The 27,744-nt window shown below is 41.6% G+C and overlaps 1 protein-coding gene and 1 long non-coding RNA gene across 5 annotated transcripts in view; one reads left to right on the top strand and one right to left on the bottom strand.

The window, feature by feature from the left end:
- SHLD1 (shieldin complex subunit 1) overlaps positions 1-27,744 on the bottom strand; it is a 78,723-nt gene that overhangs the window by 7,185 nt on the left and 43,794 nt on the right. For 2 of the 4 annotated variants that reach the window (XM_040447630.1, XM_040447635.1), the window contains one exon: positions 6,914-7,019. The exons of the other annotated variants lie outside the window; for them this stretch is intronic. In XM_040447630.1, coding sequence (XP_040303564.1) covers positions 6,914-7,019 — 106 coding nt within the window. Of the gene's footprint in view, positions 1-6,913; positions 7,020-27,744 lie in introns of those variants that run through there. 4 annotated transcript variants of the gene reach the window in all.
- LOC121012464 (uncharacterized) overlaps positions 14,130-27,744 on the top strand; it is a 38,049-nt gene continuing 24,434 nt past the window's right edge. The window contains exon 1 of the long non-coding RNA XR_005782119.1: positions 14,130-14,439. This is a non-coding gene — a long non-coding RNA (uncharacterized LOC121012464). The remainder of the gene's footprint in view (positions 14,440-27,744) is intronic.

Genomic DNA, 27,744 nt, shown 5'->3' with positions numbered 1-27,744 from the left:
GAGAATCTTCCACGACTACTTCTGTGGTTGATAAATGCGCAGCAGGATTTTATCTCTGTGAAACATTTAGCTTTCAACTTTAACAAGTTTTTTCCTAAATGGATTTGATATTTTGAATTCTGTCTCCCTCATGCATCAGCCTCAATAGCCGCCCACTCTGCCTTATTTGTTCAGACTCTCTTTTACTAGTGACTACTAATTGGGAGGATCTGTGGTTTCAAGGCTGCACAGAGCCAAAAGAAATCGAAGACTTTATATTAAAAAAAAAAAAGAGAATTATCAGGATTTAAGGAAAGAAGGAACATGTGGCTCATATGGTCTCCTTTCATGTTGCCCAAAGGGAAAGCAGCCCTTTTTCAGGGCAGTGCACAGTCTGCTAAGAGTGGTCCTTCTGCCTTGGTTTGTCTGTTGGAGGTTCCTTGGAGTCTGTGTGGCTCTAAGAAAGTCAGGGGTGTAAGAACAAGGTGAGTGGGGAAGGGGCGTGTTGTGGTCATTAGTGGTCACTGATTAGCACACTTTGGATTCACAGATTCATCTCCTTTATGACGGCAGTAAGACTTCAGAGGCCTCACAGGCTCTCTATGTGGGTGACACTATGATCTATAATATATGAGTGGCTAGTGCCCATGATCTGGAGCCCTGCTCTGCTAGGTTGCATCTCTCTGCCCAGATCTTTCTTTTCCTTCTTACCCTCGTCTGTCCCTATCACTCCTGCCACTCCACTCCATGCCCTGCAGAGATAAAAAGGAGGGGCAGCATCGCCGGCTGAACAAGACTAAGTCCTGTCTCCAGCCCCACAGGCTGCATGAAAATCTGACTGGTGCAATACCTCTGCATCATTGCCTTGAGAAGTCTGGCTTCGTTTCTGATCCTTGCAAGCTCCCTCTTCAGAAGCTTTGCACTTGCTGTTCCTCTGTGTGGAACATGCTTTCTCTACACATCTGTATGATTGGTTCCCTCACCTCCTCAGGTCTCTGTTCAGATGTTATCTTTTCAATGAGGGCTTCTGTATCAGGTTATGCTGCATAACAAGCGAGTGCCAAATCTCAGGGGCATAAAAGAACAAAGGATTATTTCTCACTACTTACAGCTCTGTGTCAAAGAAGCAGGTCTGTATCATCCTTGCCTTTATGCCGGACCCTAGGCCAATGGAGCAGCCACTATCTCAACATTGCTTAGTGACTGTGGCAGAGGGAAAAGAGCATGACAGAGCAGGCAGTGACTGGGAGGGCTTTGTCACTTCTGTTCACATATCATTGGCCAATGCTAACTAATTTCAAGAGAATGAGGATGCACAATTCTCCCGTAGGAGGCGGAGAGTATTGGTGAACAATAATTCAGTCTACCAAACCATCCCTGAGCATACAACTAAAAATTGCATTTCCCTACAAATCAAAACCACAATGAGATACAACCTCACACCTGTCAGAATGGCTGACATGAACAACTCAGGGAATAACAGATGTTGGGAGGATGTGGAGAAAGAGGACCTCTTTTGCACTGCTGGTGGGAATGCAAACTGGCGCAGCCACTCTGGAAAACAGTATGGAGGTTCCTTCCTCAAAAAATTAAAAATAGAACTACCCTACGACCCAGCAATTGCACTACTAGGTATCCAAGGGATACAGGTGGGCTGTTTCAAAGGGGCACAAGCACCCCAATGTTTACAGCAGCACTATCAACAATAGCCAAAGTATGGAAAGAGCCCAAATGTCCATCGATGGATGAATGGATATATATACACAATGGAGTATTACTCAGCAATCAAAAAGAATGAAATCTTGCCATTTGCAACTACGTGGATGGAACTAGAGGGTATTATGCTAAGTGAAATTAGTCAGAGAAAGACAAATATCATATGACTTTACTCATATGAGGAATTTAAGATACAAAACAGATGAACAGAAGGGAAGGGAAGCAAAAATAATATACAAACAGGGAAGGGGACAAAACATAAAAGACTTAAATTTAGAGAACAAACAGAGGGTTGTGGAGGGGTTGTGGGGGGGGGGATGGGCTACATGGGTAAGGGGCATTAAGGAATCTACTCCTAAAATCATTGTTGCACTATATGCTAACTAATTTGGATGTAAATTAAAAAGTAAATTATTGATAAAAAAAAAAAGAAAAGAAAGAAAGAAAATTCTATTTCCCTTACTCCCCTAGGCCCTGGCTGTCCCTGTCTCCCTTATCTGCCTTATATTTCCATATAAACATACTAACATCTAATAACATATGATTTGTTTATTGTCTAGCTTCTGCTCATGGATTTTTGTTTCTCTTAATACCTGTTGTACCCTCAGGGCCTAAAACAGTGCTAGCACATGGTAGATGCATTTAAAATTTTTTGATGTTTCATTTATTTAATGAAGTTCATTTTCTTTTCTTTTAAAAATTTTATTTTATTATTTTTAAATGTTTATTCATATTTGAGAGATAGAGACAGAGTGCAAGCAGGAGAGGGGCAGAGACAGAAACAGAATCTGAAGCAGGCTCCAGGCTCTGAGCTGTCAGCACAGAGCCCAATGTGAAGCTTGAACCCACAAACTGTGAGATCATGAGCTGAACCGAAGTTGGACACTTAACCAGTTGAGCCATCCAGGTGCCCCTAAAGATTTTATTTTTAAGTAATCTCTACACCCAACATGGGGCTTGAATTCACAACCCCGAGATCAAGAGTCACATGCTGCAACGACCGAACCAGACAGGCACCCCTGATGAGTTTCATTTACAAAGATGTAAATGTGCATGATTACTGGGTGACCAGTATTCACTAGGGTGACTAGGAGGTTTGCCCAGGATGACCCCAGTTTATGCCTGTTGTCCCAGCTAATTATTAATAGCACCTTCTTTCACTCTCAAAAGGGCCCTGATGACATAATTCATTACATGTATACGTGTATCATGATACATCACATATAAGTTCCTGTCATACATACCTATGTCAACGGAGGGCTCAGTTTTGATGCCAGAAATAATCTGGTCTGTGGGTTAATAATAAGATGCCTACACACTTTTGTTTTTCTCCTATTCTTTTTTTTTTTTTTTAATTTTATTTATCTATTTTGAGACAGAGAGTGAGTACAAGCAGGGAAGGGGCAGAGAGAGAGGGAGAGACAATCCCAAGCAGGCTCCATGCTGTCAGTGCAGAGCCCAATGTGGGGCTTGATCTCAGGAACCAAGAGATGATGACCTGAGCCGAAATCAAGGGCGGGCTGGTTAACCAACTGGGCCACCTAAACTTCCTATTCTGTCCTCCGAGACAGTCCTCCTTTCCTTTCCCTCTGCTTCCACAGCAATCATTTTTCACCTACCCCCTGGCTGGGCAAGGACCTTTTGGTTTCGGCCCTGCAAGTAATACAGGCCTCAATTTACTTCATCCCATCAGTAATTCACTTTGATTCCTTTCTCTGGTTTCATCTGGCTTTCCACCACTGTACAGTAACAGCAGCCCCGGGGTTCTAAGGTACCTTACTCTCTGTCTTATTAATAACATAAAATTAATGACAAAAAAAAAAATCAGTAAGCTTACGCCTCCTTTTGCCAGATAGCAGCCTGCCATCTGCGGTTTGTGCATTTTAGAATCTGCAACTGTTCCTTTAAAGGACAAAACCCACAGACTCACAAAGCGGTGTGGGTGGGGTGTGGATATCAAGATATTTAACCCAAATGAACACTTCAAAAGATGGATGATACTGTCAGGTGTTTCCGAAACCTCAGCCTAAGTCTGTACTTGTTTATATCTGAAAGCTAATCCTGATGAATCACCCCGAGAGGAGGTGGCCTATGCTGTCACCCTTCATCCTAATGACGAACAGATGCAAATGGGCAAAAGCTAGGGTCCTCTAAAAGGCAACTGCTGAGAAAGAAAATAATGCTGGGGGAAAAAACCCAAAAATTTGTGTGATCGGCGAAAAGCCCTAAAATTAAGTGCTCAGGGCAATTAAGAAGGCTCATCTTTGCTGTCTGATCTGTCAGCTGCCTTACTTTTACCTTGGCATTTTATATTTGTCTTAAGAAATTAAAATGTTCTGAAAATTACACAGGAACTGGAATATCCAAATTCACGCCTTTGACATATTGTCATATTTGCTTTAAGTCTCTTTTCTTATTAAAGAAGGAAACATTTTAGGGATGGGGTTTAAGGAGTGCATTTGTGATGAGCACTGGGTGACATAAGGAGTAGCTGAATCACTATATTGCACACCTGAAATGAATATAATACTGTATGTGAACCATACTGGAATTACTTTTTTTAACATAATTTATTGTCAAGTTGGTTTCCATACAATACCCAGTACTCATCCCAAGTGCCCTCCTCAATGCCCATCACCCATTTTCCCCTCTCCCCTACCCCCCATCAACCCTCAGTTTGTTCTCTGTATTTAAGAGTCTCTTATGGTTTGCCTCCCTTCCTCTTTGTAACTTTTTCCCCCCTTCCATTCTCCCATGGTTCTGTTAAGTTTCTCAGGATCCACACATGAGTGAAAACATATGATATCTGTCTTTCTCTGACTGACCTATTTCACTTAGCACAATACCCTCCAGTTCCATCCACGTTGCTGCAAATGGCCAGATTTCATTCTTTCTCATTGCCAAGTAGTATTCCATTGTGTATATAAACCACATCTTCTTATCGATTCATCAGTTGATGGACATTTAGGCTTTTTCCATAACTGGGCTATTGTTGAAAGCACTACTGTAAACATTGGGGTACATGTGCCCCCATGCATCAGCACTCCTGTATCCCTTGGGTAAACTGCTAGCAGTGCTGTTGCTGGGTCGTAGGGTAGTTCATTTTTAATTTTTTGAGGAACCTCCACACTGTTCCAGAGCGGCTGCACCAGTTTGCATGCCCACCAACAGTGCAAAAGGGTTCCTGTTTCTCCACATCCTTGCCAGCATCTATAGTCTCCTGACTTGTTCATGCCACTCTGACCGGCATGAGGTGGTATCTCAGTGTGGCTTTGATTGTATTTCCCTGATGATGAGTGACATTGAGTATCTTTTCATGTGTCTGTTGGCCATCTGGATGTCTTCTTTGAAAAAGTGTCTATTCATGTCTTCTGCCTATTTCTTCACTGGATTGTTTTTCAGATGTGGAGTTTGGTGAGTTCTTTATAGACTGAACCATACTGGAATTAAAATAAAAACAAACAACAAAAAAAGAAGTAAATCTTTTAATTAAAATTGACCATTTCTATATAGAAATTTATTCCTTCAGCCCATGTTTAAAATGTTTTAATAATTTTTTAAAGACTTTATTTTATTTTTTAAAGTGTTTTTAAATGTTTATTTATTTATTTATTTTGAGCGAGAGACAGAAAGCATGCACAGGGGAGGGGCAGAGAGAGAGGAAGAGAGAATCCCAAGCAGGCTCTGCATTGTCAGTACAGAGCCCGGCATGGGGCTCCATCCCACAAACTGTGAGATCACGACCTGAGCCAAAATCAAGACTTTGATGCTCAACCGACTGAGCTACCCTGGTGCCCCTTAAGATTTTATTTTTAAGTAATATCTACACCCAACGTGGGGCTTGAACTCATGACCCCAAGATCAAGAATCGCATGCTCCACCAACTGAGCCAGCCAGGCACCCTTTCTGGCACATTTTTATACCTTATACCAACGTTCCCATAATACATGTGTGAGTATCATCTTCATTTTACTTTCCATATACAAAGTTTTGCATTTTTTCACTTAACTTTGACTTTTTACTTCAGCCATTGTTGATATTATGTATGAATCTGCTTTACAGTATTCTAATATAAGAACATACTGCATTGGGGCATCTGGGTGGCTCAGTGGGTTAAGCATCTGACTCTTGATTTGGGCTCAGGTCATGATCTCACAGTTTGTGAGATTGAGCCCCACCCTGGGCTCTGCGCTGACAGCACACAGCTTGCTTGGAATTCTCTCTCACTCTCTCTCTGCCTTCCTCATCTCTGTCTCTCTCAAAATAAATAAATAAACTTAAAAAAAAAAAGAACATACTGCATTATTTTTCGTCTATTGCATTCTCTTGCTGATAGACATGTAGATTGTATCTGACTTTTTCCTCAACACAAACAAGGCCTCAGTGAACCCCCAGTGCCTGCCTCCCGGTGTACTTGCAGAGACACTCTCTGGAATTACATCCAGTAGCGGAACTGCTTAGTCCAAGGGAACGTGGGTGTTCAATTTCACCAGAACCTGCCAAATCGCTCTCCAACTGGCTGTGGCAATCCCCCCAGCAGTATCTGTTGTATTTTCCTGTTTCTCCACAGCCTTGCCAAACTCTGATACTGTCAAGGCATTTTAAATGGTATCTCCTTACTCGGATTCACATTTCCCTTAACACTCAATGTGGCTAAGCTGCTTTTCATACGCTTCATGCCCACTTCTTTACCATTCATATTCATATTCTTTACCATTTTTCTACTGGGCTTTGTCCCTTTTCTATCTTCTTTTTATTTTATTTAAAAAAATTTTTTAATGCTTATTTATTTTTAACAGAGAGAGACAGAACACCAGTGGGGGAGAGGCAGAGAGAGAGAGGGAGACACAGCATCTGAAGCAGGCTCCAGGCTCCGAGCTGTCAGCACGGAGACCAATGTGGGGCTCGAACCCAGGAACCGTGAGATCACGACCTGAGCCAGTCGGACGCTTAACTGACTGAGCCACCCAGGCGCCCCTCTACCTTCTTTTTAATGGCACACAAAATAAATTACAGAGAAAACAATATCTTTGTTTGACTTTTCTCCACTTGATCTCATGACTAGATTATCCCTGTCTGAGGCTGGACAAAAGATCTTGAGGTTTGTTTTTGTTTTAATGGCAAATCTCAAGTAAAACAACTTTCACAGTGTCAGTTTATCCCTTCCAAAAATAATACTGTGTCTCTACTCCATTTAGTAAAAAAAAAAGTCACGCACCAAGCTGGACCCAGGGGCAGGGAAAACATCTGGCTTCCGGAGTCTCATTTGCCAGGCAAGAAAATTGAGACAAAGACCAAGTCTCCAGAATCACTTCATGAAGGGCCTGGAAAATAGACCACGGAAAAGGCTAATCTGCTTATTAATTTTCTTAATTAAAATGCCCTTCATGTGGCTAACATTTGCCATAATTAGGAACAATGATAGCTTTACATGTTGGCCGTGAGGAGCCAGTCAGGGGAGTTCGAGGGCCTCCCTAGATGATTCAGGTAATACAAATTTAGGAATCACAGGCCTGGATCTTAAAAATGCTTAACAATTCTCTTCTTTCCTAGAAGATTAAGGCTTAGCCCGAGGCTTGATTTAAAACAGCTTGGTTTTGCATTTTGTTAAGTAATAACCAAATTAAAGGATCAGAACCTGAGCCCCCCTTTACAGTAGAAAAGCCATGGGGAATTATCTGGTTCAGCGGTCTCACTTTGAGGACCAGTCTGATAGCTAGAACTGGAACAAGAACGGCGATCCCCCGACCCTGTGCAGGTTCTGGGGTACTTCACCACCCAGAACCCCAAGAGGGGACTGAGTGGTGAGGCTGTCAGACAAGGGAACCTGAAAGAGAATCTCCTTCAGGAGCCACTGGGAATTAGGAGCTTCCTGTAACACTTAAAGCAATCATTTAAAAATGTTTTCCCCCCTAAATGTTTTTTTTGAAATCATTTTACACGGGATGTTTCTGCAGATTTGTCTCACATCATGGCCTAGATAGTAAGGTACAATCGTGAGCAGAAAAGAAAATCAAACGATTCTGGTCTAGGTTGCTATGGTAACATTGCTATTTTGAATACGACTGTTTACTTTGGCAGAGTTAAGTTAAATGTGAGCAGCTAATTAAGATGAGGCTTGAAACTTTAACCCTAACCTTCACTGTAAGAAAAAAAAAAAAAGCACTTTAAAAATGATGCTTGAAGTGTTGCTGGAGACATTTTTAGAAGCGGGATCATCTCCCTTTGCTGTGGAAGCAGCAAACTGATTTTTTTCCTGAAGAAGAATGGGGGCCTACCCACAATCTGTCCAAATCCACAAGTTAGTATTTGCTAATTTGAAGATATAAAGAGGAACAGAATCCTATCAAAACAGAGCCAGTTCCAGTATTGACATCAGCAGAGTTTCTGAGACTGTGATAGACAAGGAAAGTCTGATGTCTTTCTAAACACAGTAGTATTTTCCTTAACTGCATATTTGTATAAACAGACTTCACATCAAATCAATTTAAGTATATCTATGAAGTAACAGATTGAACTGTAAACAAATACAGCAGAATGTGAATATATAGCTGAGTGCTCTCCCCTTCAAAGTAATCATCCTGGGAGGCCAAGCTCTCATTTTCAGAATGCTGACATCTGAGAACATGCTGGAGCCTCCTAGGAAGTGTCTCCACTCCCCCTGAAAGCTTCTTCTGAATGTCCTCATTGGTGGCAAATCTCCATCCTCAGAGGACAGAATTACCTTTTTGGAAATTGTCAAAAGGCATTAGGAGTAAAATCTGATAAATAATGTAGGTGATCAAGTAGGGTAACATGGAACGGAATAAAAAGCAAAGTTCATCTCCAAAAAGAAATCGCTTGGGGCGCCTGGGTGGCTCAGTCGGTTGGGCATCCAACTTTGGCTCACGTCATAATCTCGGGGTCTGTAAGTTCGAGCCCTGCGTCGGGCTCTGTGCTGACAGCTCGGAGCCTGGAGCCTGCTTCGGATTCTGTGTCTCCCTCTCTCTCTGCCCCTCCCCTGCTATGCACTGTCGCTGTCTCTCTCTCTCAAAAATAAATAATAAAATATTTAAAAAATTGTTTTTCTTATGTTTCACACACTGGCTCTGAAAACAGTTCTTACAAAGGACTCCAAAACCAATTGTGCATAATGGCAGGCAGCATGGTGTTATACACTTTCAAATTTGTTGCTTTAAAGGACATAACTGGTTGCAACAGCCTCTCCTCTGCTGTCCTGCCTGCCGCTCCCTGGAGGTATATTCAATGAATTTCTATCTTTTTTATAAATAAATATATAAGTCAGTAAGTAAGTAAAGGACAGAACTAACGTGAATTTAAGTTCTGGCTTCTGTAAAACAGTTCATAGTCATAGATCAGAAATCTGACTGTTTCTGTCCTGATAGATGAAATGCGTACGAGCATGGGCTGGGTTTGGAAGGCTTGCGTTTGAGTCCCAACATGGCCACTTACTGGCTGTGTGACCTTGGGCAAGTCACTTAACATCTCTGAATCATCATGTCCTCATCTGTAAAATGAGGATGATAATGGTCATGCCTTGCAGGACAGTTGTAAGAATTAATGATTTATTAGCATAAATCCTAGCACACGGTTCACACTCAGTAAATAAAAGCTACTTGGTAATTATTATCATAGTGACAAGAGCAGCACCAGCAGCAGTGATGTTACATGTAAATATTTAAGAAATTTGTCATTTAACATCCAAGGTTTTAAGAAGTGAATTGTAAATGCTCTTGTATGTCTCCATGCAGTGACAGATATATATCACAAGGAAAGTCCAGATAAACAAGCATTCATTCCTGACTGGAAGGAACATCACCTTTATCAACAGCCTGTGCCTCATCCTGGTATCAGAGTTGCTGGGATGAATCACAGTAAACAATACCCATCTCACGGTTAGGACTGACTATGGAGAGGTCCCAAGTGCATGCTCTACAAAGCAAATATGATCCCAGTGTAGGTGGAAACAGCAGGTTCCTCAGTGTGGGGGAGTGTCAAACACAGAAGCCCAGACTGGGGGTGGGGGCGCCTCCAGCTGTCCCCTGACATGTCTCCCCAAGGGGGACCAGCACCAGGGTGTGGGTGGGATTGTAGTGACTCAACCTCCAGGGGCCTGATGGCAGTGGTGGTTTCATAGTTGATAGAAACTATGAATCAAGTGAAAAGCTTCAGGGAAAAGTTTAGGTTAGTAAATACATTGAAGAAGGAGAAACAGACTGCATCAAAAAAATTAAAAAAAAAAGAGATCGGGAAATTAGGCAGAAAAGATCTAATGTTCACAGAATGACTGCTGGCTGAGTCAGAATTGTAGGGCTAAGTTAAAGTTTAAAAGGCAAGATAAGACTGGGAAATACACTGAGAACAGTCATAGGAGTTAATCTTTCCCTCTCCCCCTGCACTCCCCCCATTTACTGTTGAAGTTGAAGAAGGGCAAAGCTTTGAGCCCTCTTTTCTGGAGCAAATAAGATCAGAAAACATAGAAAGCTCAGAAACTGGGGAAGCCATAGGGGGCGTCTGTGTGGCTCAGTCAATTAGACTCTCGGTTTTGGCTCAGGTCATGATCTCACAGTTTTGTGAGTTCAAGGCCTGCATCAGGCTCTGAGCATGCTTAGGATTTTCTCTCTCCCTCTCTGCCCCTTCCCCACTTGTGCTGTCTCTGTGTCTCTCAAAATAAACAAATAAACTTAAAAAAATTAAAAGAAAAAAAAAGAAGAAACTGGGGGAGCCATAAACACTTAAAAACAGCATGATTGGAGTGCCTGGGTGGCTCAGTTGGTTGAGCATTTGACTTCAGCTCAGGTCATGATCTCATTGCTTGTGAGTTCGAGCCCCTCATAGGGCTCTCTGCTGTCAGTGCAGAGCCTGCTCCAGATCTTCTGTCCCCCTCTCTCTCTGCCCCACCCTGCTGGTTCTCTTTCTGTCTCTCTCAAAATAATTTAATTTAATTTAAAAAAAACCAGCTGTGATACAACCTATGCAGAAAAGGCCTTATAGACAGTAGAGAAGTAAAAGCTGGGGCTGACTGAATGACAAAAATATTAGACATGAGGGGTTTAGGATGTATTTGTGTTGAAAATGTTTCTAGCATGAATTATTAAGAGCTAGTAGTGGAGGCAAATAGGGAATTGAATTTCTAGTTTTACAAGGACATCTCTAGTAGGACTGCAAAGATAGTTATATATTTTTGACTAAAAAAATGTGGTGGTAACAAGATCCTTCTTGTTACCAAATATCTAAAAATTCTGGGTAAATTTTCTTTTTAATCTTTTAAAATGCATGACTGAGCTGGAATAAAGTACAGGAAATCCTCAGAGACCAAAAGTCAAGATGGGGTGCTTGAAAGGACATCAGTGCATAAAGCTGAGAGCCCTGAAGTCACACACTTGGAGAAAAGATGAACTAGGGAAAAAAAAAAAAAAAAAAAAAAAAGCAAGCTTTGCAAAGGGTCCCAATAAGAAAACTTGTTTGTCTTGGCTTTGGCCCTGAGTAGAGAAAAGGAAAAAAACAAAAAAACCAAAAAAACATCTTTCTGGAGATTTAACTATGAGCCAGACCTCACATGTGTTTGTGGCCTAAATTGAGACTATTTTTGTGGTCTAAAGACCTCCAAGTCAGGAATTTATTTTAGTATATTTCCAGAATAATGTGCCATTATATGTTTAGAAAAGCAGATGAAAATCCTCTCCAGAGGAATGTACCTTCACTCAAATGTCATAAGAAACCCCTCAAATAAAATTCCACTGAATAGGAGCTCACAATAAAAACGGTACTCACAAAATACACACTGAAAACAAGGCACTGGAGCCAGCCTCAGATTGAGACTCACAGAAACTTTGGATATCAGTTAATGGCCACAGAATATAAAACAAGTACGTTTACTATGTCAAAGAAATAAAATAGGGAGGTCCCTGGGTGGCTCAGTCAGTTGAGCGTCCGACTTTGACTCAGGTCATGATCTCGCGGTTTGTGAGTTCGAGGCCTGTGTCGGGCTCTGTGCTGGCAGCTCAGAACCTGGAGTCTGCTTCAGATTCTGTGTCTCCGTCTCTCTCTGCCCCTCCCCTGCTCATGCTCTGCTCTCTCTCTCTCTCTCTCCCTGTCAAAAATAAATAAACATTAAAAAAAAAGAAAATAGGAAATAGAAAGTTTGAGTTAAGAACAAGAGACTACAAAAAAATAAGCAGGTAAATTAGAAAAAGAAACAAAAATAACTTAGAAAACTAGAAAATTATAATAATAGGTATTTATCCCTCTGTAGATGGGTAAAACAGATTAAACACCAGTGGAAAGAGAATTAGAGAATAGAAATCAGATTTGAAGATATTACTCAGAATTTAGCAGAGAGAGACAAAGAAATGGAGAAAACAAAACAATTAAGAGATACATAAGTCAAAGTGAAATGGTCCAACATGCACCTAACTCGAATTTCAGAGATAAGAGAGGGAATGGGGGAAAGACAATGCACAATGAGTTAATGGGTGAAGATGTTCTAGAACTGGTGAAAGCATGAATTGTCCAGTTTAGCAATCACAGGGTTTTGCAAGCAGGATAAATAAAAAGAACCTTATTGCTAGGCATGAGATAAAACTGCAGATTATCAAAGGCAAAAACAAAAATTCTAAAATCACCCAGTAAGAAAAGACAGATTACCTATAAATGAATGACAATTAAGTTGATGGTTGATGCCTCGACAGCAGCAATAGAAACAAGCAGGCAGGGGAAGTTCTAACCTAGGGTCACTAAGGAAATGGTGAGGAAATTAAGACATTCTCTTACCTGGCCAGATCAACAGAATAATAAATGTCATAGCCAGACTGCCTTCCTGTCCAAAGTTTGTTCTTTTAAGAATGCTCAAAATGGACAATATTCATATCACCTAAGTCAATTTATGGAGATTTTTCCTGAAGGCAGAGAAATGAGCTACATAGAATCTTCATGTTTTCTATTCCTTTGGTGATAGGAGTCTATTTAATTCACTAATAGGGTCCCAGCTATCCTTGAAATAGGGTCCCAATGCTAGACCTTGATCCCAAATCACACGTGATCACCTTAAAGTATAATTCATGTCCACCTTATATTTTGTTTCTGAAAGTTTCATTCTGTAATGAGCCAATTATGCAAAACAGTTCAACATCAAAGTTGTTCTAGTGGGTTTTATAAAAAAAGGCAGATGCTCTCAATGTTTTGCTGATGACATTTTCTCTCTCTGTAATCAACTATTTCCATTTGCTTTTCAAATAATTACTAACTTTATCTTCCTAACTCAGCTCATGCCTGCTGCTCTAGTGGCCTCAGCCTTGCAATTCTAATTATGCAGTCATTGGCTCCAAACACTCTTTTGAAAAGAAAGGAAAATAATTATTTTTACTTTCATGATATTCACTCTCTTGGAAGAGATCACATGAAAGAAGCTGTATAGGTTAGTTTTAAGAAGGCAGTTAAGCTTTCTTTTCGTCAAAAAACTGTGCCAATCACTTATAAGAAGATAAACAGAGTCAGAGGTTTTGAATCACAAAGTTACCACTGATAATATTTACTGCCTTATTGATATTTTGCAATTTTCTCTTATTTAAAGTCCTCAAATTAATTTCATTTCATGTATAAACGAAATAGTTTTCTTCCATAAATCTAGAAAGGACAACAAACTTGTAGAGGACTATGAAAAATAAAAGGGAAAGGTAACCTGATTATACTGATTATTCCAGAGGACTAAATTTTTTTTGACCTCTGAGTGGCAAAATCTCAAAGGCATTTGAAACTTCAGCTTCTAAAAAAAGCTCCCCCAAATCCATACACACAATAAATCTTTCATGAACACTTCTGTTTCTCTGTATCTTGACCTGGGTAGTGGTTAATTGGGTGTATACATATGGAAAAATCCACCAAGTTATAACATAAAATTTGTGTACTTTACTCTATGAAAATAGTATCTCAATTAAGAAAATATCTACACACACACACTCCCTGTCTTCAGTAAGTTCCAGAGGTGGCACAGAAATTAAGTTTTTTAAAAAAGATTCTCAGATAGAGCCACCTGGCAGGCTCAATCGGTTAAGCATCCAACTCTTGATTCCAGCTCAAGTCACGATCTCATGGTTCTTGGTTTCAAGCCCCAAGTTGGGTTCTGTGCTGACAGCGCGGAGCCTGCTTGGGATTCGCTCTCCCTCTCTCTCTGCCCCTCCCCACTTCGCGTGCTCTTTCTCTCTCAAAAATAAATAAACATTAGGGGCATCTGGGTGGCTCAGTCAGTTAAGTGTCCGACTTCGGCTCAGGTCATGATCTCGCTGTCTGTGGGTTCAAGCCCCGCGCCAGGCTCTGTGCTGACAGTTCAGAGCCTGGAGCCTGCTTCAGATTCTGTGTCTCCCTCTCTCTCTGCCCCTCCCCCACTCACACTCTGACTCTTGCTCTCAAAAAATAAATTAAAAAAAAAAAAAAAAAAAAGATTCCCAGAAGGTTCTAATGTTCGGTTAGGTTGATAACCACTATCCTAGGGCAGCTGGGCAACTCTTGATTAGAATAGATTTTCAGCAAATATTTGTTTCAATGAATGTATGAATAAATAAATAAATGAATGAATAAATGAATGAATGAACAAACCAACAAGCTAATAAATATCTGGTTATTATGGTTGTAGGTGTACCATTGACTAGGGCCAGAAAAAGTCCTAGGCACGTTTAAAAAAGAAAAAGCATGCCAGATGTTCTAAACACTGTAAATGCTTTCTTATTAACTCAACAACTCGATAAGGTAAGTGGACTGTTCTTACTCTTCAGGTGCAGCCGATGTAAATCACTTTGGCTACTTAAGAAGTATACCAGGGTCGCCTGGGTGGCTCAGTTGGTTAAGCGACCGACTTCGGTTTAGGTCATGATCTTGCAGTTTGAGCCCCGTGTCGGGCTCTATGCTGACAGCTCAGAGCCTGGAGCCTGCTTCGGATTCTGTGTCTCCCCCTCTCTCTACCCCTCCCCTGCTAATGCTGTGTCTCTCTGTCTCTCAATAATAAATAAACATTTTTTAAAAATGAAAAAAAAAGTATACCATAGTATATATTGCTGTTGGAAGGGCTGTACAAACGGACTCTAGGCTGAGCTTTTACAAATTACTACTCAAATCAGCCAAAGAGGCTGCTGGCTCTATCATTATTTGAAAGCTAAACAATTAGAGAGCTGCTACAGATGCTGCTCCAAGTTAGTTTCTGCTACAACCTGTAAGCTTCCCAATCAGGAAGCCATCACTAAAGTTGCTAGTTCCAGACCATGCTGCCTCTGCCATTATCCACCCCAGCTAAAAATGAATGTCCATGCCCCATCCCTCTTCCTACACAATCTAGGTCTGAATCCACGTTTATGGGAATGCATTTGATTAGCAGATATAACTCACATCCAGAATACTAGCTATAAGAGATTCTGAAAGGGGGAACTTCCATACTCTATAAGAAGAGGAGGCTGGAATAGGCATTGAGTGAGCTGATACACTCATGAAGAATGACACTGAGGCATGAAGATTAAGAAACTTGGTCAAAGACACAGAGCTAGTAAGGAGCAAGGTCAGGATTCAAACTTAGGAAGTATGGCCCCAAACACTAAGAAGGCACAAAAGAGGATAATGATGTGGTGCACAGGCAAGCTCATGGCTGTGGGGCCTCCAGTCTTGACGTACAAATTTTCGTGCTTATGTCATAACGAGCAACTTTCGATCGATATACTCATTGATCCTGACATCGCCTCTAGAATTTTAGGTCTCATAGTTTCTCATCTTCAAAATTCAAAAATATATTAATTTACTTGACCATTTTATTTTTGGTTTGGGAAGTGTTCTCAAGTATTGACAAGGGAGGGTTGTCGAAAAGTTTCTATGACCAAATAGTGACCTACGACATCCATACCCAGGCTTCAATAACCGGGCTTCCAGCTGCAGCTCCTCACATTAGTTCCATGGTACAAATTAAAAGAATATCTACAAGTATCCTGAAGTTATTTCAGGACTTTCTAATGGAACATCTTGTTAATTCCACTTTCATCATAAAGTCTGGGAAACTATGTTGATGTAATAGAATGATGGTTATTTAGCCTCTTCTTGGAAAGCTACTACATAGCTCTTATGAAGTGGAAATCTTAAGACTAAAGCTTGTGATGTATTCTCTGTTATCTGAAACTGTATTTCCACACACACTTAGTACAGTTTGGCCTCTCAGTCTATCTACCTATTTATCTATCTATCTACCTACCTATCTATCATCTTTCATCTATCTCTCCATCCATCCATCCCTCCCTCCCCCTACTCACCCATTGCTCTATGCAAATGACCCAGATAACAGAATAAAAACATTAAACTGTATCCAAAATAAATACATAAATAAATACAAAGATTGAGAGGAGTGAGAAGGGTCAGTTCCAAATAAGATGGAAATGTTGAAAGCTCCCCACAAAGACAATGTGTCAGCTATTTTTAAATGATTATAATTTTGAACAGAGATCCTTCTAGGAGCAGGGGAAAGAGAAAATGCTTCATTTGACATGACAAGCTATAAATTGCAAATCTGCCAGTTTGGGAAGGGTAAATATTTGCTGAAGATTAAGTGCATGGCAGAGGGATGTCATTAAATCTACAGTAATTAAAAAGTTCAATTTAGTGCCACGTGCATCTACTCCAGTTTTAATGAGCATACAGCCGCAACAACCCCGAGCCATAGTCCAATCTACCTCCATGGTGTAGAAAGAAATGATAAATGTCTTCAGCATGACTTCCAACAAAGTGAGTCTGAGTTAATTACTCTGTGTGCAAGTGAAAATGGACTTGGTTAAACAAATAGGCCTACCAGCCAAGGACATCAGCCACATGCTGGACTAAATTTCATATTAATCAAATACACATCAAACTCTATCAGAGACATGTGCACAGCCAGAGGGCTGCTTGAAGCTTATATTTTAATTCCTAACTAATTTTTGGTTATCAAAGTAATATATGCTCATAGCTTTCAAAAGTCAGATGAGGCTAAAAGTCTACAATGAACAATAGTGCTCTGTCTCCCCCAGCCTCCTTCCCATTCCTCAGTCTACGTCTCAACTTGCTATTCCCTCTCGTTTTAAAAATTCTGTGTATCTAATTAATATAACAATAATGTAGTTTATCGGTTTTAGACGTCCTATGTTCATATCCACATTCTATGTTCATATCCTCAGGCCTCAGGTGCACACTCATACACGCACACGTACACAGAGGCTTACCTTCCCCCATTCTCTAAATACAGTTATGTCGATTTTTTTATTAAAGCCACAGTCATTGTTTATGTTATTATAACTATATAAAGTTGATCACTGCTAAATGTAGTAAGAGAATGTTTCCTTTATTGTACAATATTATTGTTTTTGTAGTTAATAGTTATTTCTTTTTTTCTGCCTTTGCTTGTTTGGCTTTGTAACCATCTCTAACTCTACCCACACCCTCAAAGAGCCTCTTGGTATCATTTTTCCTGTGTCAAACTGGCAGGACAGCCTCTTGATTCCCCAGCACTCCTGGTCACCTCCCCCTGAGAGCCCTCCACCTTTCTGCTGCCATTGACTAGGTTGCTCTCCAGGCCTGCCCCCCAGCTATTGGCTTAGGTGTCCCCTCTGTCACTCTCACTCTCCTGAATTTCTTGTATTATTTCCATGATGATTTCCTCTGCCCCATTTTCTGTTTTGTGCATGTGTACGTGTGTGGGTGTATGTATTTCTTCTGTTTCATCATTGTCTCTGTTTCTTCCAAGTTCTTCATTTCTTATTAGTCTGAGTCTCTATGTGTTGTGATGGAGGATTCCTGCAAATATCTGGTGATTTTTGGCTATGTGTTCATAATTTAAGGGTGTGGCATGAAAAAACTAATGTCCAGCTTATAGGTTGGTGGGCTTTGTATAGGATGACTGATAATTCATTCAGGTTTTCCAGAGATGGATCCCCTCATCTCCAAACTGGCCAGAACAATGAATGAAGACACTGTTTTGTTTTGTTTTTTAACTTTTTAAAGTTTTATTTATTTTGAGAGCGAGCATGAGCAGGGGAGGGGCACAGAGAAAGGGAGAGAGAGAGAATCCTAAGCAGTCTCTGCACCATCAGCACAGAGCTTGACGTGGGGCCAAACCCATGAACCATGGGATCATGACCCGAGCCAAAACCAGGAGTTGGACACTCAACCGACTGAGCCACCTGGGTGCTCTGAAGATCCTGTTTTAGACAGGAAGGTCCAGAAAGTCCTCTTGGAAGAGGTGGCATTTAACAAGAGCCATGAATGCAACAAGGAAGGAAGCAATGCCAGTATCTGAGCAGCTAAGTTCCAGACAGAGGAAACAGAAGATCCCTGAGATGGAAACAGGTTTAACAAGGATAAGAACCAACCAGGAAGCCAATGGGGCCGGAGCCCATGAGCAAAGAGGAGACAGAAGGAACCATGTGCATTTATAATGTATGGAAACAATTTTCCACATAGACCTTGTTGGAGACTTTATTAAAAGCCTAATATTAAAATATTTAGCGATATCTTATAAAAATGAATTTGAATCATTTTTACGGTATTTGACATCAAACAAAAAAAATCACTATGACTTGCCTTTTGTGTTTAATCAGGCAGGCTAACAGTTATGTGAAATTATTTATCACTGTTCAACCCTGTGAAGACTGTGGAAAATAAAAAAAAATCTATACCTCATAAACACGCTTGAGACTCTGAATAAGATAGAAATCTGTGCACACGTCTGAGCTAAATCAAAGGAAGCAGCTCATGTTGTTGAGAGAAATCAAAAGCATAAAAAAAAAAAACCCAAGGAGTTGCCAAGGCAACGAAAAAAATCATTCGACAGAAAATACAGTTTCCATCTTAAGCACATTCACACTGAGAAGCCAAGTACCTTCTGGCCCTGCTTTGGGGGTTTTATGTAACCTTTATCCAGTCATTTGTGGAGATGGGGCAAGACTTGAGAAGCCACTGCACTGGGACCTTGGTCAAAGCTGGACAGGCAGGCAACTCACCAGTAAAAAGCCAGTCAGGAGAGTGATGGTAAACCCAGTGGTTCGCAGACTAAGGCACGAGAACCCTTTTCTTCTCTTGAAATCATTCTGCCACTTTTCCTATATCCTCCAATTTTATAGAGAGCTCCCATTTATGAGCTAGACCCAATGGTTATTGAGAGACTAGAAGGTCACAGAGCTGGCTGGAGGGCTTCCAAATCCTTCTCCCTGAATTTCTGTAATTTCAAAGAGTGACTCAGAGCTGACTTTAAACACCATCTGTGCTCCTCACTGGGCATCCTGCTCAAAGCCTGGCCACTTGCACGCTGCCAAATATGGTCTCAACTCTCCCTTGGCTGGCCTTCTCCACTTGGAGACTCCACTGCTCCTGGGGGACCCTGTGCCCATGCCCCTCCCTGCTGTTCCCCAGGTGGAGCTGGCTGGGCCCTCCCCCAGGGCCCACAGTGCTCAGGACATGGTATTCGGCGTCTCTTTCCTTGCACTACTAAAAGCTTGTGTGTGGCTGTTTTCTTGTCCGATTGTGACTTCCTAGACATGGGGTCCCTGTCCTATCTTTCGTGGGACACCAGGGCTGAGGCAACTGGTTTTAGTGAACCAGAAAAAATGAATTAATATCCTGCTCTAGGTTTTAGTGTGGAAGGACACATTAAATCACCATCAACACAACTAGCATGAAGCATCTGAAAGCTGGTAGGTGGTAGAGGGAGGCAGTGTGTCTGTCCCAGTTCAGGCCCTTGCTGGTGAGACCACTGACCTCTCCTTTTCCGAATAGTGTCTGCAGAACACCACCTGCGTCCTGAGAGATGGCAGCAGGTGTTCATGAAAAGGGGGACTTGGTTTTCAATAAGTTCAAGATGGGAGGGTTAAAAACATTAACCGGATTTATTTTGCCATAGACCTTTGCACAGTGGTACCTCACCCACAGAACTGGAGGAGGATGAAATGAAGCAAAATGGGGAAGCACGACTGAGTGCTTGATAAATGCTAACTGTTGTTTTCATTATTGTTACCCTTCTCATCCATCTATACTCAGTAGATTTTTCTTCATAATGACTACACATTACTTTTAATTTAAAAATGAGAAAGCCAAAAAAAAAAAAAACCCAAGAAAGCTATTTTACTCAAAGAATTAGTCAAATTAGAACACAACCCAGCTGGATAAGTCTGTAATTAATATATATATATATATATTTTTTTTTTTTTCTGTATCATGATAGAAATGATCCTGTTCCCAGTTATTCCTCTGCATAAAAGTTATACACTGTTAATTTCTCTATCAAAAATTTTTTTTTAACTTCAGAAACTCATGTTTGAAGAAAAGGACTCACAGGATAGGAGAACCACTCACCCAGAGGCAGAAAGCCTCCACCATACATACACCTGCCTCCTGGCAGGCAGCTTGGTTCTGGGCCTCCAAGACAAGGCTCGGACATGGGTGGGAATTGCCCATTTGCTTTCCCAAACGTTGAGCACTGCCTTTCCAATAGGAACATAAACATCACGTCTTGAATGTGAACTTGCCCTCAGCAGGTATCTGCATTCCAAGGGTCACCAACTTGAAGGGCATCAAGTATAAACACATGTGAAGTCTTGTCTCCTCAAGGCCGAGGACAGCAGGGGCATCTTATATGAGGATTATAGAGCCACTTCAGGTAACTGAACATAGGCCAAGAGTTAGTCAAGATGGAAACGGTAAAGGTGCAAATCCAAACTATGTCCATTCTCTTCTCTTTTCTATAACTATTTTGGTAACTAGATTTTCCAAAATTATTCTCTCTCTCTGTTTCCTGTCTCTGTCTCTCTGTCACACATACACACTATAGAGCAGGGGACTCCCTTTAGATGGATTCTGATCAGGACAATCATTTATAGCAACACAGTTAAGTACAGGCTTAGATATAATGCAAATGTCACATGGAGTCCAACCAGAGCCGAGCTAAACAAACAAAACAATGTGCCTATCAAGCTGTTTTAAAGGTCAAGAGAAACAGACTGTCAGTATTATGGGGGTGATTTTTCTTCTTACCAATGAATAATCTCATTTAAATGAGTATTATTTAAATACTTCAGGAGTCTAAAGAGAAACTAGGGACAAAGCTTTGAGGAGTCTGGAGGAAAAGCCAGAAGTCAAGAAGGAGAGAAGCACAGGAGTCTATTTTAGGAGAAAAAGCAAGAGTGCAAACACCACATGGCGTGTGTACCCGGGCACATGACAGATGGGGAGCTCCAGGTCATGACAAGGAAGACAGGCGTGTCAGCCACACAGCACTGATGGAGGGAAGGCGATCACCCTCTGGTTCCAGAAACAGAAAGAACATCTCAGCCCAGGACAAAAGCCCAGAAATGGCTACCTGGAGAGGCAACTCTTTTGTTCAGATTCTCAGGCAGAGAAATAGGATTCATGGGATTTTCAGGGTCTGAAAGATGTTGAAGTCTAAGACATTTAAAAGCTCTCATCCTGCTTTTGGGATGAGATTGAGGACAGTAATATTAGTAAACATAATAGTTCTATCCTGGAAAAAACTCTAAGTTCTTTTTAAATTTTTTTTTTCAACGTTTATTTATTTTTGGGACAGAGAGAGACAGAGCATGAACGGGGGAGGGGCAGAGAGAGAGGGAGACACAGAATCGGAAACAGGCTCCAGGCTCTGAGCCATCAGCCCAGAGCCCGACGCGGGGCTCGAACTCCCGGACCGCGAGATCGTGACCTGGCTGAAGTCGGACGCTTAACCGACTGCGCCACCCAGGCGCCCCATTTTTTTTTTTTTAATTTTTTTTTTCTAAGTTCTTTTTAGAGATTTGGAGTATAATGCATGCACCAGCCAAGCTAATCTAAAAAGCTTAAGCAGGGGATAAGAGAAGCCTGAGTTACATCTTCTGCTATACTATTCTGTAGCAAGGCATGAAAGCCCAGCTCTTAAGCTAAGTCACACTTTCATATATGGAGAGTAAGGAAAACTGAGGCAGTAACACACCTAGTTTCTAACCTACCTGAGTACCCTTTAAAAATGTGAAGCAGTAAAAAAAAAAAAAAAAAAAAAAAAAGTGGAGCAGTTTCTATCCTGGATTCACTCCCATCCCTCTCCAGAAATGAAAGAAAGCAGCGGGGAGGGGAGGGAGCATGAAAGCAATGGCATTATAGCAAAAGCAAAAGAAAAAACACAGCAGAACAGTAGAAGAGTTTTTCTTCGGAGTAGGAAGGATTATGGGTGTTTCTCTTTTACTTCTGTGTGCTTTTTCATAATTTCCAACCATGTAAACAAGAAAATGTTAAAGAGAGAGAAAAAGATATCAAAGGGATTTGAGAAATCAAATTGAGATGATTCAAAGCAACACAGTTATCGCCACTTAATCTACCCCCAAAACCAAGAGCACACGGTACACACTGTATGTTGGCCAATTTGACAAAAAATTAGATTTAAAAAAAAAAAAAAAGCAAATGCTTGCTCTGCCTTAGGCAGAGCCTCTGTTCATCTTCTTGTGTCTTCAAGAGCAATGGTCATTTGTCAGATATTTATCAAAGGTCCACAAATGCCTGACCCCGGATGGAGAAATGAAAGGTGGAGCTGGTGGCCTTGATAAACTCGCAGTCGAGAAAGAATCAAAAGAAACAAAACGCCTAGAGTACTATTAACTTCTAACCCGGTTCCGATGGTGGCTGTGATCAGAGCTTATAAGAGAACAGAGGTCAGAGATGCCATAAAGATTTCACTGAACTGGAACACCAGAGCTGGCCCCTAAAGGAACTGGGGGTTTGGATAAGCTCCCATGGTTCTCTGCAAACAAAATCATGGCTAGGTTGAAGTGTCGCATTCACTTGGTTTCATTTGGTAGATAATATGGTTCTGCCTAAAGACAGTGCAGTACAGTACTTGTGTGCCCTTGAACCTTTGTCAGAGTGGCACTGTATACTTGTGCCTTTCTAATGAGTCAGCTTGGAAAATTACAGCAATGTCCAATTTGCAAGTTGATACATTTGTAACTTTTTATTAAATTATATCATATAAAAAAGTGCCTAAATAATGGCTCTAGTACATTTCACAAACTGAACAGACCCAGTTTAACCAGCACCCAGATTACGAAACAGAGCAGTGCCAGGAGCCCTCTTCGTGTCCCCCTTCCGGCAACTACCCTTCCAATGGTTACTGCCTTTTTGACCTCTAACACCTAGATTGCTTTGTCTGTTTTCTGCTGCAAGCAGATGGAATTATACAGTGGGTACTCTTTGGCATCTGACTTCTTCCACTCAACCCTATATTTTTGTGAGACTCATCTCACTGTTATATAGGGTAGCAGTTTGTTCATTTTCAACGATGTATGGTATTCCACCACATGAATACATAACCACTTATTTCTCCATTCTACTGATGATGGGCATTTGGGTAGGAACTAATTATGGCTGTTATAACTGGCACCACTATGGCTGTTTCAGGGCACGTCTTTCCATGAACATAAGAATGCATTTCTGTTAGGTATGTATCTGGGAGCAGAAAAGCTGGATTGCAGGATATCAATGTTTGGCTTTTGGAGATATTGCTTATCTGAGTATTAAGGGCCCATCACTGCTTTTGCCTGTTTCTGGCTCTAATTAGGATGTTCTATATCAAACCTGGTCTAAATCTGACCTTCTGTCATGTAAGATTGAGAGCTCCCAAACCATTTTATTTTCATCACCTTAAAAATATTATCTTCAGGGGTGCTTGGGTGGCTCAGTCGGTGGAGCATCTGACTCTTGATTTCAGCTCAGGTCATGATCTCAAGGCCATGAAATCAAGCTCTATGCTGTTAGCGCAGAGCCTGCTTGGGATTCTCTCTCCTTTCTCTCTGCCCCTCCCCCTGCTCATGCTCTCTCTCTCTCAAAATAAATAAATAAATAAATACATTTTAAAAAATTATCTTCAAGATATTGCCTATGCTTATTTTTTTCCTAAAGTAAAGGCTGATAACCAGAAGGGTGGAAGAAATTATATTGTAGTTAAAGGCAAATTATATTATGAAGGACAAGCTGTCTAGTAAAACACAACTTAGAACTGCAACTATCTTCAAAATAAATCAATCATTTATATAAACCCAACCACTCACTGGTAAATTAATGAAAAATATAACAGTGTTGAGCTTTTAATTGCTTCTGTCACAAAACCCCCAAACTTAAACGTCCATTGTCAGGCAGAAAAGAGGCAACTAGTTTACAACAGAAGCATCAGTAAAACCTGTTACAACATGGCCCCACAGTTAATATTCTCCAAGTTTATGAAGTACATCTGTCCAATTTTTTCAGGTTTTCACTTTAGACAATCCAACTTAGTCCCTCTAAAACTAACCGCTTTTTTTTTTTAATCAGGATCTTTTTCTAATATCTCCAGTATATAAGCTTTGTAAAGAGTCCTGTTATCTCAAACCTCAAGTTTAATTTCCTCTCCAGAACATTTTTTTTTCAGAATATTAAACGTCAGAAAAACGGCAGATGAAAAGATTACTGAGCAATGATAGAGCTTAAATAAATTAAGGCTCCCAGGCTGTGTTGCTACTTCCCGTTTCCAAAAAGTAATCTTTTTTGAGGATATTAAACATCATCATTTGTGACCTTTAAAGAGAACTCCCTGAAGTCATTCATTCATAATAAAATCTGGTTAGACTGTCACAATAGTCAATAAGATAAAATGATGCCAATTTTCAATTACAAGACTTGATAATGCTCTATGACACATTTTCAAGACTACTGAATAGGTTTGAAATGGCCCAAATAACAATCAAATATATTTTATTTGGCACCATCAGATTAATAAACTACAAATAAACACAACCAGGGGAGAAATGAGAAATAGGATAATTTCAGAAAAAACAATTCCCCCAAACACATTATATTCCCTATGGAGTTTGAAGGAAAAGGGAATTTGTCCTTGGTACAGGACTGCTCCTGTACAAGTGGAAAGGGTGGCTCCTGTAATGATGAGGGGGGAGGATCGTAAAGAAATGACCCCTTCGAGACACAAGAAATGACTTGAAGGGTATGAAACTAGAATCCCCACTCTGCTGGAATCTTGAAGTTATGACATGTCATGGGTATTATGACCAACACATTTATTCATTCAACAAACATTTGTGAAGGATCTAGTGTGCACCATATACTGTTCTAAGGTTTGGAGATGCTGTGAAGAACAACATAGATATGGTCCCTGTCCTCATGGAGCTAAAGATCTAGAAGATCTAGAAGGAATAAATGACTACAAAGATAAATTCTAAACAGTGACGTATAGGGTGCCCCCAAAGAATATGACAGCAACTAAAGCTGGATGCGGGGACAGGGGGTCAGAGAGTGACTTGGTTATGCACAAGATATGACACACTTAGCCAGTGTTAAATATGTTGAATCCAGGGGTGACTGGTGGCTCAGTCAGTCAAGCGTCTGACTCTGGATTTTGACTCAGGCCATAATCTCACACTTCCATGGGATCGAGCCCCGTGTCAGTCTCTGCACTGACAGCACAGAGCTGCCCCTCTCCAGCTCGTGGGTGCTCTCCCTCTCTCTCTCTCTCTCTCTCTCAAAAATAAAGAAACTTAAAAAATTAAAAAAAAAATCTGAATCCATTATTCATAACTAACACCACCTTTAGCCACGTTAAGTGGTATTTATTGCATCTTTCCAACTAGTCGTTTCAATGCAATTGACTTTTTGAGCATTTTTATTTCAACCACTTGGAGGCACCACAAAGGAATGCAGAGAAGAGTATGGCGCAGTCTCTCCTCAAAGAGAGGGTGATCTAGGGGCACCTGGGTGGCTCAGTCGGTTGAGCGTCCCACTTCGGCTCAGGGCATGATCTCACAGTCCATGAGTTCGAGCCCCGCATCAGGTTCTGTGCTGACAGCTCAGAGCCTGGAGCCTGCTTCACATTCTGTGTCTCCCCGTCTCTCGGCCCCTCCCCTGCTCATGCTCTCTCTCTGCCTTTCAATAATAAATAAACATTGAAAAAATCTTTTTTAATAAAAAAAAAAAAAGAGAGGGTGATCTAGTCTATAGAGGAGGCAGTCCCACAGGTAAGGCTCTAAAGCACATGCAGTGCAGCACGGATACATGCAGAGCCAGCCTAACAGGCAACCTAACAGGAGGCAGTGAAGACTGCAGAGAGCAAGGGTATCTGGACTGGATACTGTAAGCCTGCTGCACTTCTCCAGGCCTAGAAGGAGGGAAGGGCACCCTGTGACAAGTTGAAGAGTGGCACAGAGGTCGGGTGTGTTTGCTGAGCCGCCTGCAGACTGGCCATGTGGCAGGGTTAGAGACCACAGCGGTAGGTACTGGGCAGAGCTCCACGAGGGGCGATGTAGGAAGGCCAGACCGCCGGGGGCCATGACTCTAGCTGAGTGGGGGCCGCAGACCAGGGCCTCAGGGCAGTAGGCTGGTATTTTCCCCCGCTCCTCTGGTCTAAATCCACTCTCCAGCTGGCTCTGCCCTGCTCTGCCCTGGGAGGCGACTCCATGCACTGCAGGCATGGATGAGAGTCTTTGCTCTCCGTCTTGGAGCTGAGAACCAGGGGGTGGCGCTTGGCAGGAGAATCAAAGAGAGAAAAAGGTGAGGTCAGATTCCTTACCTCCCTGCTTGTCTTCGAGGGCGGCTGCCATGGGCTGGCTGCATCCTTCTACCAAGCTCGCTGGCCCCTGCCAGGCAGCCCTCTCCACACAGCTCCTGTGAGCATGCTCTCTCGGGGTTGCCAAGGCCTGGGCACTGTGCTTCCCCTGTGGTCTCCTCATGCATGCTCACGCCTTTGCCCATGCTGTCTTTATTAAGCTTTCCTCAAATTACCTGGTTGGACCGTGTTATCTGTGCCGCCCCTAGGACCTGAACTGAAACAGTCGCCCAGCGAAGATTTCAGGGAGGAGGTGCTGGTGGAAGCAGGAGAGGTAAAGGCAGACAGGGAGTCGCCTGTGGGAGAGATGGGGAAGGGAGTGCGGAAGGTCATGGTGATGGGGGAGGTGGCGTGACAGACTAGCCACAGACTACAGCACTTATGAGAAACCTACCCCGTGCCAGGCGCCATTCCACAGGCTTTAACATAACTCACTGAACTCCTGAAACTTTCTTATGAAGCATCCCCTGTGCCAGGCGCCATTCCACAGGCTTTAACATAACTCACTGAACTCTTGAAACTTTCTTATGAAGCATCCCCTTGAATGGGTGAGAAAACTGAGGCACATAGAGGCCCAGTGAGTTTCTCAAGGTTCCAGCTACTTACGTGGCAGAGCTCAGATTCAAACCCAGGGAGGTCTAGTACCAGAGTCCAGTTCTCAGCCTCTGTGCTAGACTGACCACTCTGGCTGGGGCAAAGAAGGGGCCTTCAGAATTTAAGACTTTGCAGAAGGCAAGACACTGGTGATGAAATTCTTGGGACAGACACATGTGTAGATTGCTGAAGTAAAGCTGTTTGAAGAAAATCTTGCTACCCTACACAAACTCTGCCTCAGTGACAATGCAGAATCATGTAAAGGTATCAGAATGGAAGAAATCCTAAAAGCAAAAACAAAAATAAAAACAAAAACAAACCAAAAACCGAAAAACATACCCAAACAAATTACAGTCACACATGCTATAAAATTACACTTATATTCCTAAGAAACATTATCAAAAAACATATACAAATAGTTACTTCAAGACGGGAAAAGGAGCGCTATGGTTACAGAGGATTGATAAAGCTAAATAATTTTTCCTGTAGGAGCTTTGATAACAGAGTTTAATTACTTTTTGCCACCATCTGAAAATAATAAATGGCTTGATCACAGACCAACAAAAGAGAACCGTGAACAGCACAGAAACATAACCTGCTGTCAAGTTCACACCCACCGACGATAAAGAAAAGCCCAGGGCTCCCTCCGATGGTGCCTAAATCACAACCCCTAGTGGCCCAGAAAATGCAAACCATGCTTCCCACGTGGACAGGTGCATAATAACCAGTTCTTGAGATGAAAGGTTCTGCCACAAGGAAAATATCCATCAGTGATGTTTGTACAAGGTCTCTTGCAGCAGATAAGATCATGAAAAGCACAGTGTTCTGGAAGA

Source organism: Herpailurus yagouaroundi, unplaced genomic scaffold (assembly GCF_014898765.1).
Source record: "Herpailurus yagouaroundi ecotype Mexico unplaced genomic scaffold, PumYag 196, whole genome shotgun sequence".
NCBI classification, from domain to species: Eukaryota; Metazoa; Chordata; class Mammalia; order Carnivora; family Felidae; genus Herpailurus; species Herpailurus yagouaroundi.
Note: the sequence above shows the minus strand (reverse complement) of the source record. Positions and strands in the feature narration are given on the sequence as shown.